Below are 10,168 nucleotides of genomic sequence, written 5' to 3'. Positions count from 1 at the left end.
AAAAGGAAAGGAAAAGGAAAGGAAAAGGAAAGGAAAAGGAAAGGAAAAGGAAAGGAAAAGGAAAGGAAAAGGAAAGGAAAAGGAAAGGAAAAGGAAAGGAAAAGGAAAGGAAAAGGAAAGGAAAAGGAAAGGAAAAGAAAAGGAAAAGGAAAGGAAAAGGAAAGGAAAAGACACTTGTGTGATTAATGCAGTATATGACCTTTTCTTTTAAAAAGTTTGTGCTGTCCCTCTTGTTTAGTGCCAGTGCTGCTCACCCTTTCCCCTGAAGACGCTTGAGATGTTAAGCATCTAGGGTGCTAATTTGACTTACAGCTAAACCCGAGGGCTGCAGCAGTAGGTGGTGATGTAATAGGTACCAACGCACATGGATATATAAATATCGTGGCTAGGGCTAAAGCGCTATGGCTGAGCAGCTATAGAAGATCAGCACTTCAGACAAGACTCCTGGAGTTGAGATCAAGTTCAGAAGCTCTTGCTCCCGGGATTTCCTCTTCATGCAGCCTGCCCAGGGAAACTGCAGATCCTCAGGGGACTGAACGCGGGGCTCTCCTTCCAGCCTCGCTTTTTCTTTTTTTCTTTTTTTTTTTTCCTTTCTCTTTTTTCTTCCTTTCTTTTTCTTTTTTTTTCTTTTTTTTTTTTTCTTTTCTTTTTTTTTTTTTTTTTCTGTGTGTGCGTTTTGTTTTGATTTTTTCTCCCCTCCGCTTTGACCTCACTATAAAGCGGGAGCTGGGGGCCAAGCGCCTTCTCGGAGCGACCGGCCGCTGGCCCGTGGCTGCGCGCCGCTAGCCGGGATGCCTCTCCCCGCGGCGCTGCTGCCGGCGCTGCTCCTGGGGCTGCTGTGGCCGGGGGCGGTGCGCGGCCGGCCGCCCCCGGGCCGCCTCCCCGCAGGGCCCCGCCAGCGGCGGTGGGACGCGGCTCTCTTCGCCCGTTCCGTAGCGCGTCTCCCGGCCGAGCGCCGCGACGCCGCCCGCGACGGCGACTACCTCCTAGGCATCAAGCGGCTGCGGCGTCTCTACTGCAACGTGGGCATCGGCTTCCACATCCAGGTCCTGCCCGACGGCCGCATAGACGGGATCCACAGCGAGAACAGATACAGTAAGCCGGCGCCGATTCCCGCAGCCGGGCAGGTGAGCCGCTCCGCACCCGGGGAACCGCTTCTCTGACGGTTCTGCGGACGCGGAGCGGCTCGCCTCACCCGGAGAGCGGTTTGAGTTAAACGGAGGGTGGGTTTAGGGCAGACCTCTCGCCGCCTAGAAAAGTCCGCTCGCGCCGGCTGCCCCGAGGGCGTCCTGCGCCCGGGGGAACGGGACGGCGACGGAGCCCAGAGAGCGCTCCATGCGGCCGCCCCGCGGGTCGCGCTGCCCGGCGCCGCGCTGTCCCCTCGCAACCAGCAGGCATCAGGTGTAGGGGCTACCTCAACATCTAAAGGATCCTCAGGCCCTGGGCCGCCCACCTTGAGTAGGGGCTGGGAAGAACTCAACCAGGGCCCAGCTCTCCCTCAGACTTGAAAAGCATCTGCTAGAGACTTAACCCCATGGCCCCGTGACTCTGATATCCAACTGAAACAATAAGATCCAAGGAGGGGATATAAGCTGCATGATGACAAATGTTTCATACGCCCCAAACACAATCTGGCTTATTTTAACCTTGGATACAGAGGAGGATGCCTGGGGGCAATGTAAAAATAGATACTTAGCTAAAAGAAGAGAGGTCCCAGCATGGTGCATGGAGCAGCAACACTGGGGCATAAGGATCCATGCTACATTGGGGATAAGAACCTCTGGATGAGTGCAGAACTCACATCACACACTTCCTCAGGCCACAATCCTTTGTACCCCTGATTCCTGTGTCTCTTCTGTAGGTCTGCTGGAAATCTCCCCTGTGGAAAGAGGAGTGGTGAGCATATTTGGTGTTAGAAGCGGACTCTTCGTGGCCATGAATAGCAAAGGCAAACTCTATGGATCTGTAAGTAGGCACTAGTTGCGTGCTTGGGGAGGGACCATGGTGTCCTGGAATGAGAGGTGTATATGGTGCTGGAAGCCAGGGCCCCACAGATGATCCTTTATGGTGTGATTAATCAGTGCCTGTCACATACCTGCTGATTGCTCCTTGTTAATACTCTTGATTGGAGAGCTCCCATGAGAGTTCAGTGCCTTTAGGGTCTAGGCTCATAATTATAAAAAGGCAGATCAGTTAAGATACAATGCAAATCTTCTATTACATCTAGTCCATGGAAAAAATACTGGCATGTTTTAAAGCACACTGCGTGGACAGTAACAGTGCATGTCTTAATCCACATTGAGCTGTCCTTCTACTTTAGAATTCAACTGTGTATAAGTTACAGTGATTGGCATCATTTCAACCCCATGTTCTTGGATTTCCTTCCCTACCCCTGGCCTTTGTATTTCATGTCCCTCAGGAATGTTTTGAAGAAACATGGGCTGAGAAAGGGCCAAATTATGTCAAAGTTGACTAGGGCATTTTCACATGCACGAAAACTTGAATTATCCAGAGCTATTTTCTGTGGCATCAATCCTGTCACAGAGGATTTTGACTACATGAAAGCCAGGAATGACTAGTCATCAAAGTGCAAAAGCTCCCTTTGTGCCAAGCCTAAATGAAACAATATGCTGCTTTGGTGTCCTGGATACAATTATCAATGCAGTGTTCATCCTGGCAAGCTGAGACCTATCTTACAAAACCATCAGATTTGCCCACTAACAAGAGATGACCTCATTTGTTACTCTCCATATGACACACCTGCAACACCTGTCCCTCTTTATACTTGCATGTGAAACCCCTTTACAAGAAGCATGCTTTCTGTCAGCCCTGTCTTCCTGATCCATTAACACAGGTAAATCTAAACCCTTCAATTTTAAAACTCAAGATGCAGAAAATACTGTCCACTCTGAGCATTTTTAAAATACCTCTTTCCCTTCAAACAACATGAGAAAGTGCTAACATTCAGATTTTTTTCTGAAGCTTCCCAGAGAATTCACTACTGGTAGGAACAACCACTGCGTTGGGAACTAAGTAAACTTACCAATATGTAACTCAGAAATATCAGTGAGCCCTTGCACTCTGACATGGGGAGGTGAGCACTGGTTGCAGCTCATAACTCTCATTGCCCTAGTGTCTGACAGTTTCTTTTCCCCTACTTTTTTTAATGGTAAAAGCTCATCAGCCGAGCTAGATGATGAGCCGGGCAGCAGAACTGCATCTGGGTCACTCCTGATGGCAGTGCCCTCTGTTAAAATGGGCCTCTTTCTCTCAGAAGCACAGGCAGAACTACAGGGTATCCTTCCGTGCTCCACGCGTCTGTGCCTGGCTAGGAAGCAGCACCCTTAATAATTGTCTGAGTGTCATTTGAAGCTTCCTTTGGACAACCACTTCAAAAGATTTCTTACGGGGGGATGTCAGCTGCACCTTTTCCTGCAGCACACCTACTACACCTGGTAGCAAGAATATTTCTGCACCTGATGTTTAAAATTCCTTCCCTCTCATTCTTTCCTTTTCATTTCAGACCCATTTCAATGATGAGTGCAAATTCAAAGAGATCCTCCTGCCAAACAACTACAATGCTTACGAATCCAGGATTTATCCCGGGATGTACATAGCCCTGAGCAAAAATGGAAGAACAAAGAAAGGCAATAAAGTATCTCCCACAATGACGGTGACACATTTTCTTCCTAGAATCTGAGACATCTCCCTTCCGACCTACCTCAGCACAGGGAAAGACTCAGAACACGTTTGGGAAAAAAGAAACGTGGTGCACTTTTACTGGAGAGTTTTATGCAAGAGTAGGTGTAAGATATTTAAATTAATTATTTAAATCTGTATATATTGCCACTAAATTTATTTATAGTTCTGATTTTTTTTTTTTTTTTTTCCTGAGAACAAAACAAACCTCCAAGCCTAGGTATTTCATTTCATGGTGCAACAGTAGGAGACTTCTGCTTTGTGGTTTATTTAATTCGTTTCCTAAGTTATCACAGGTGTGCTGCTACTATGTGTTCTATAACCGGTGACACTCAATTCCTACTACATTACAACATTTTGCACTGTTGGTGTGTTGTATAGCGTCTATTGTTGTACATGTATTTGTTTGCTATGTTGGCTTTGTTCCCCTCTGTGTTTTTAAAACCCCCCATAAGTCCCAGAGAAGCTCTTGGCCTTTGAGAAGGAGCAGCACAGAGGTGCCTGGGTGGGATGCCGGCGCGGAGCCACACACAATGCCTGACCTCCTTTGTGCAGCGTTGCTATTTAACTGGAATGGTATCGGTTTACTTCGGTGCAGAAAGTGCGGTGCTGAAGAGCTGCCCCACAAATCTGTTTTTAGATCTGCCAGCGCTGAACTTTGAACTTTCCTGCAGTCAGTCTTAGAGCTGCCAAGCAGCGAAGAAGTTTAAGCACCTATATAAACTCAGTGGGCTTTTTATTTTCTTTTCTATTTAGATAAACAGGAGCATCATATTTTTGCGGCCCTTAATGGACACTGCATTTGATACGACCGCTTCATATTAGACGAACAAATTGTCTGCTCCTCCCCCAGTGAGCCCACTGGGGCACCTACTGTGATTAACAGGTTATACTTCATTCAAATCAACTTCCCTCTCATATTTGGAGACTACACACATTTGTCAAAATTCGTGGAAAAAGAAAAAAAAAAAAAAAAGAAAACCAACAAACCAAACATTGTAATACTCATACGCTATAAAAAGGCAAAGTCATTTGCTGGTTCACTGAAACGCAAGCTCCATAGAGAGGATTTAGATTGATTACAAGTAACCGAGGTTGTTTTGTACTATTTATTATTTTTGGTGCAGTATTTGGGAGGAGAAGTATGCTGCTTTTTTTTTCCTGTCTCATTCCCTAGAAAAGTTGATTAATTTCTACCTCACTAACTCTCAAAGCCAACCTCCTAACAAAATCTGCATGGAAGGTACATGCTTTTCTGCTTCGTCTTATAATGTTGGAGGAGGGCTTCGGGGAACAATTGCTGTCATCCCAAATCTCTATTTTTTTCCATATGTAGCCAAAAGTATTCAAGATAGAGTCAGTTGCATCCTATTTGAGCCTTGTCACGTTTGAGCTATCTTTACCCAGTGATTTACTTTTAGTAAGGATAATCATGGTGAAAATATTTGCAGACAGCTGTCAGGCTGCAGTACCATATCGTCATCAAGTAACTCTATATTTTTCTTTATACATTTTGCAAGAGTAACTCATGTCCCTAATGCAATGAAGGAAGAATCAGGTATGATTATGGTGGAGTCTTTACAAGGATCCATTTTTCCTTTGTTATTTCTTTCTCCTCTTTAAGCAATATGCCATCTTCATGGCATCGATACATTGTTGTAACCAGGACTAACCACAGTGTTTAATGAATTAGAGGATGTTTACAGATCATCTTCCAGCCTAAACTAGCCATTTCTGACTACGTGCAAGTCTCAAGGCCGTGGGTAATTTGAGTTCAGCTAATTTTTTCCTTTTACATTCCTACAAGAAAGTATTTGTTCTATTGGAATCATATAGACTTACCTCTATTCTCTGCTTACACATGACCTTGAAGACAAAATCTACTCACCAAAGTTCAGTGAGACCAGAGCAGACCAGGACCACACCTTAAGCCAGCTGCTGCCAAAGCAAAAATACAGTTTAAAAACAGGAAGCCAAATCAGGGAGATTTGGAAATGTCACGCCTAAGGATTTTTATTTTTTTTTTTCCTGTAATTTGGGGGATTTCTCTACTTTCTATGTGTTCTGTATGTGAACAACCATTGTGTAATTACCACTGCTACCTCTGCTAATGGATGGTTTTGTTCTAGGATTCAGACAGCAAAATCGCAAAGAGTTTCCCTGGGAATGGTTCTTTGTCACTTTTCACACCATCGAAATCCACAACTGAGAGCCTCACATAAGATATGTTCAGAGGTAGTTGTTGTAACTTTGAAATATTGTGCTAAAACCTAGATGACAATGTTACATGGTATGAGTTTTCACCGTTTATCAGAATCTGTCTGTAGTTTTATACAGGTGCTGTTCAAGACTGTGGTGTATGTGCTGTGCACATTTAAATGCACAATAAATGATAAATGTTTACAGTGTATGGCACCCTGGAATTGATTTTAACTCTTTAGAAAGGAATGTGTCCTGCAGAGAAAAATTTAGACGAGGAAGCATTTGCACCTCTGCCAGATACTTCACGAATGACAATCTGGATTTCTTACTCAGCTAAAGTTCACCCTGGAGAGGTTGGAAATTGTCCAGGAAAGCCCAGCTTGGTAAGCTCTGTAATAGATACACATGCTGGCATCTGCCACAGATTAGTATTCACGCTTGTATTAATGACAACAGCTTTTCATGCAGCGTCTCATATTAGCAATCAGAGGCACAAACCAGTTTTGGAGTTTATGTTGCTGGATGTTAGCCTTATGCACAAAACCAGATTGCCTTTTCCTTGGTTTTAGAGAGTGCTGCTGTCTCTCTTGCTGCAAAGAAAGATTGCACACTGATGCAAGAAGTTCTAGGATCGATTACCTGTTTGATTTAAGATAGTCCCTTCTACTGTTACCAATTAAAAGCACACCGGTGTATAGAAGTACAGAGTGCTTTGTAGTATGCCTTATGGCAAGATTTCTCAACTTTTATTTATACACACTCATGCATATGGACCTGTACATGCACAAGCACACAGCCAAATCCTGTGGTTTGACTCAAGGCCTTCCCTTTTGTGGGACTAAGGAAGCATATGTTATGGCAATGGCAATATTCATGTTTGAACTCACACTCCTTGGTGGCAAAGGGAGTTTTCATTCTGCTAAGGGCTACATGACCCCAAGATACATATTTTTTCACTTCATTTTCTGGCCCTACTTTGAGCAAGAGCGATTTCTTTCTAAAGTCATACAGGCTTCATGAATGTAGCACAGGTGGCTTTTTTAAAACCAGACAAGTATAGCTGCTCCTATAAGTAGAAGCAGAATAAATAGGTAAGGAGATCATTTTTTTCCACTATTAACTGTTTGGTTTGGTTTTTTTTCTTTTTGTAAACAGATGTAAATTTATCACTGCCACTGGTCTTCCCAAACTTTAACCAAAATTTACACTTTCAGACGTAACATTGTTTCAGCCTTGGAGAGACATCCAATTATGAATTCAAAATTGTGTTAGAGAGAAATCCTAAGGCTTAACTGCCAGAAAGGTGAAATTTCAGAGTATGGCTTTGCTGGAGTACCAGCACCTCGTGTATAGTCCTACCGCAAAAAATGTTATGGAGAGAGCTGGAGAAATGTTCTCTCTTCTCTAGCATTCACTTGTGCTAAGCCAGCTTTCCTCCCATTGCCTTTGCAGGTAATAAAAGTAATGCATCAAAGCTGGTAATCAGCTTCAATGCCTCAAAAAGGGCCCTGATACACCATGTGTTGCAACATTTCTGAAATCCCTGAGAGCTCTGCAGTGCTCCAGGCACTCCTGGTGCCTCTGGCATCCTCCAACAAACATTTCCCTGCACAGAACAACTGAAAATCTTCCCCGATGCAGGATTAGCCCTGTCTGTGATGGCCCAGCCTGTCCTGTCAGGCAAAGAGGAGTTGTGCCAGCCTGGCCCCTGGCAGCAGTCCCAGGGCAGTGCAGTGCCCTGCGTGCTTGCAGAAAGGCGGCAGTGGGCTCCCTGCCCTGTCACTTGTTTATGGGCTGGCACCTTCCACATGGCCCTGACTCCTCTGTGGCATCTTCTGAGCTGCCTGTATCTAATCTGTGCTAATAAAAATCAGCATGACAAAACACTGCCTTGTGTATAAATAGCCGCAACATTCAGAGCAGTCACCAAGTTCATGGTTCCAGTTTCGGTTGTTCACACTTAAGCACTTGGTTTCCACTGCGGTGTATTAACCGGCCACGCAAGTGACCAATTAAAGAGAATCTGTTAAGGTCTGAAGAGGCCTTTAATAAAAACTAGTGAGCACTTCAGCAAGGGAGTTAAAAGGCATTCCCTGAAGCACTGCAGCTCCCTTTGTATGACAAATTACTGTTGTTTTCTACCAAGTGATCTAAATAGGGATGGGGTTGTGAGGGACTGCAATACCTCACTGCTTTCAGGTAATGCAGCATATAAAAGGGAAGCACGGCACAATTCCAGTTTCCTGCACACCAGCCACAATTTACAGACCCCATGCAGGAAATAGTACCCTCCCCTGTTCTTAAATTTGTTTGCTTAAAAACAAAACAAAAAAAACCCAGCAGATAAATATCATGCCAAGAAGCAACTACAGAAAGTATCTTAAGGCTCAATAATCACTTGATGTAAAACAATGACAACTTCTAATATCATAAATCTCACTGTATGTTCAAATGATTGTTTGCAATGTCTATCGAGCAGATTGATTTTTTTTCCCTTTTAATGTTTTTAAGAAAGGAACATTTTAGTGTCACACTGAAGATGTTAGTGTCACCTCTGCCACCAGCTTACCTGCAATGCCAGCAATGAGGAGCAAGAAATGGTCTGGGCCTTCCTTCTGGGATGCCCAACAGGACACCACAAAGCAGTTCAAGAATGGTAAGCACCCAGAACTGAATCCAGCTGCATCTGTGTGGTGCCCTGGGAAATGTCTAGCACTAGCAAACATCTTGCTATGAATGTTTCAATCCAGGCAGCTCATATTACTGCACCTTTTTGACACCAATACTAATGCTTCTACTCCCAGTTCCCAAGATACCATTAAATGATGTCCAAAATACATCTCTTAGTATTGTCAGAAAATAATTGATACTTGTGAAAACCAAAGTACTGAACTTGTGACAGTTATGGAAAGCTTGCGAGAAAACAAGCAGGTATTTCCTCAAGGGCATGTAATCAGTAAGCCATTCACCTTCTAGTTGAAGAAAATAAAACTAGAAATGGGCACTTGATCAGCAACTGGTTTGTGCTGGGCAGGTCTCCTAGCTAAAAGCATGCTGCACAACCACACTTCAGTTGAATGTACAAGTTTTTTTTAAGTTTTTCTTAAACTGAGTGCTGGTTTGACTTTGGGAACCTCCTAGTGTCATTGTATGTGTGCATATACAATTACATGTTATTGCTAATCATACAGTTTTACTGTGAATATATAGAGGAACACTCACTCTTTCTGACTCCCCAGGCTGTGTTGACCTTTGCTGTCCTTCATTCACACTACTTCATATAAGTTAAAGAAAGTGATTTAGTGATGTTTGTACCAATTTACATATTCCAGATTCAAACTGGTTGCTAATCAGGTTACCTCTGAAGTACAAATCAGATCTTTATCAGCTTAAAGGTATTTGGTAAGTGTCAAAGCCACTTGGTAAAACTCCATGGTTTCTGGTGAGGTTTCTATTTACATCCTTCCTCATTATCTCCACAGCTACATCTGTTTGCCTCCAGTGCCTTCAAGAAGTGTTTGTAATGTTAGCTGGGGCCAGTACAGCTGTTTAATGTCACTGGGAATTAGGGTGCTTGTGGGAAGGAACAGAGTAACACCTGTGGGACCAGCACCCCTTAGGCACCAGCCACCCCAACCTCCTGGGAACCTCATTAAAGCAACTCTGCAAGCTTGGATACTCAGACATGCGTGAAGTCTTGGACCTTTTGTCAGACAAACCTCTTCTAGAATATGACCCACATGCCCAGAGCCCTTTCCCAGAGTAGTCACCACCTCACACCCCAGCAGTACAGCAGGGCAAGCGGCCTCCACAGGAGCCTGCCCCTGCTGGCCACATTGCCCATGCCCACATCCATGCTGATTCCCAGCCCCAGTGCATCTGCTGTCCATCTCCCAGCCTGGTAAGACCAATCAGGTCTCTCCAGCTGGGCACCCTCCAGTGTGAGGGCCACACTTTGCTGGGCTTGCACACCTACTCTTCCCTCCCTCTCCATGCCTTTACATTACCTGTGGGGTGCAGCGCTCCGTCACTCTCCTCCCATGCCAGATCCTGCTCCAATTCCTGCCACCGAGCGCCCGGTGCTGCTGCAGGCAGGAGCTGGCGCATGATGAGTTACACATTAACTGATGCAACTTGGGTTTGGCATCTTGCCTGCGCTCTGTCTCCTGGCTGGCACTTCTTTCAGATAATGGCTCTGATGCCGGAGTGCTGCATACTGTTACACCAGGGCGATGACCTGGGGCTGCCCACAGAGTTAGCTCCAGGA

The 10,168-nt window shown here is 44.8% G+C and overlaps 1 protein-coding gene and 1 long non-coding RNA gene across 5 annotated transcripts in view; one reads left to right on the top strand and one right to left on the bottom strand.

Moving 5' to 3' along the window:
• Nucleotides 1–10,168, bottom strand: part of LOC122157882 — a 34,397-nt gene extending 24,229 nt beyond the window's left edge. For 2 of the 4 annotated variants that reach the window (XR_006168040.1, XR_006168041.1), the window contains exons 1-4: nt 9,909–10,168; nt 5,588–5,637; nt 2,096–2,162; nt 1,802–1,879 (exon numbers count right to left, since the gene is read on the bottom strand). This is a non-coding gene — a long non-coding RNA (uncharacterized LOC122157882). Of the gene's footprint in view, nt 1–920; nt 1,050–1,801; nt 1,880–2,095; nt 2,163–5,587; nt 5,638–9,908 lie in introns of those variants that run through there. The other 2 variants (XR_006168043.1, XR_006168042.1) reach the window with 2 other exon arrangements.
• Nucleotides 792–3,700, top strand: FGF4 (fibroblast growth factor 4). Its single transcript, XM_042814079.1, has 3 exons — nt 792–1,095; nt 1,862–1,965; nt 3,524–3,700. Exons 1-3 carry the CDS (start codon nt 792–794, stop codon nt 3,698–3,700), a joined length of 585 nt encoding a protein of 194 aa, XP_042670013.1.

Source organism: Centrocercus urophasianus, unplaced genomic scaffold (assembly GCF_019232065.1).
Source record: "Centrocercus urophasianus isolate 14NV4802_14NV808 unplaced genomic scaffold, USGS_Curo_1.0 seq_14, whole genome shotgun sequence".
Taxonomy (NCBI): domain Eukaryota; kingdom Metazoa; phylum Chordata; class Aves; order Galliformes; family Phasianidae; genus Centrocercus; species Centrocercus urophasianus.
This window is presented reverse-complemented; position numbering and strand designations above follow the sequence as displayed.

Excerpts from the sequence above, each read along its gene's own strand:
- FGF4 (XM_042814079.1), top strand. The coding sequence starts at position 792 with ATGCCTCTCCCCGCGGCGCTGCTGCCGGCGCTGCTCCTGGGGCTGCTG. Across the intron at positions 1,096-1,861 it reads CCACAGCGAGAACAGATACA|GTCTGCTGGAAATCTCCCCT; the intron begins GTAAGCCGGCGC and ends TCTCTTCTGTAG. Across the intron at positions 1,966-3,523 it reads AAGGCAAACTCTATGGATCT|ACCCATTTCAATGATGAGTG; the intron begins GTAAGTAGGCAC and ends TTTTCATTTCAG.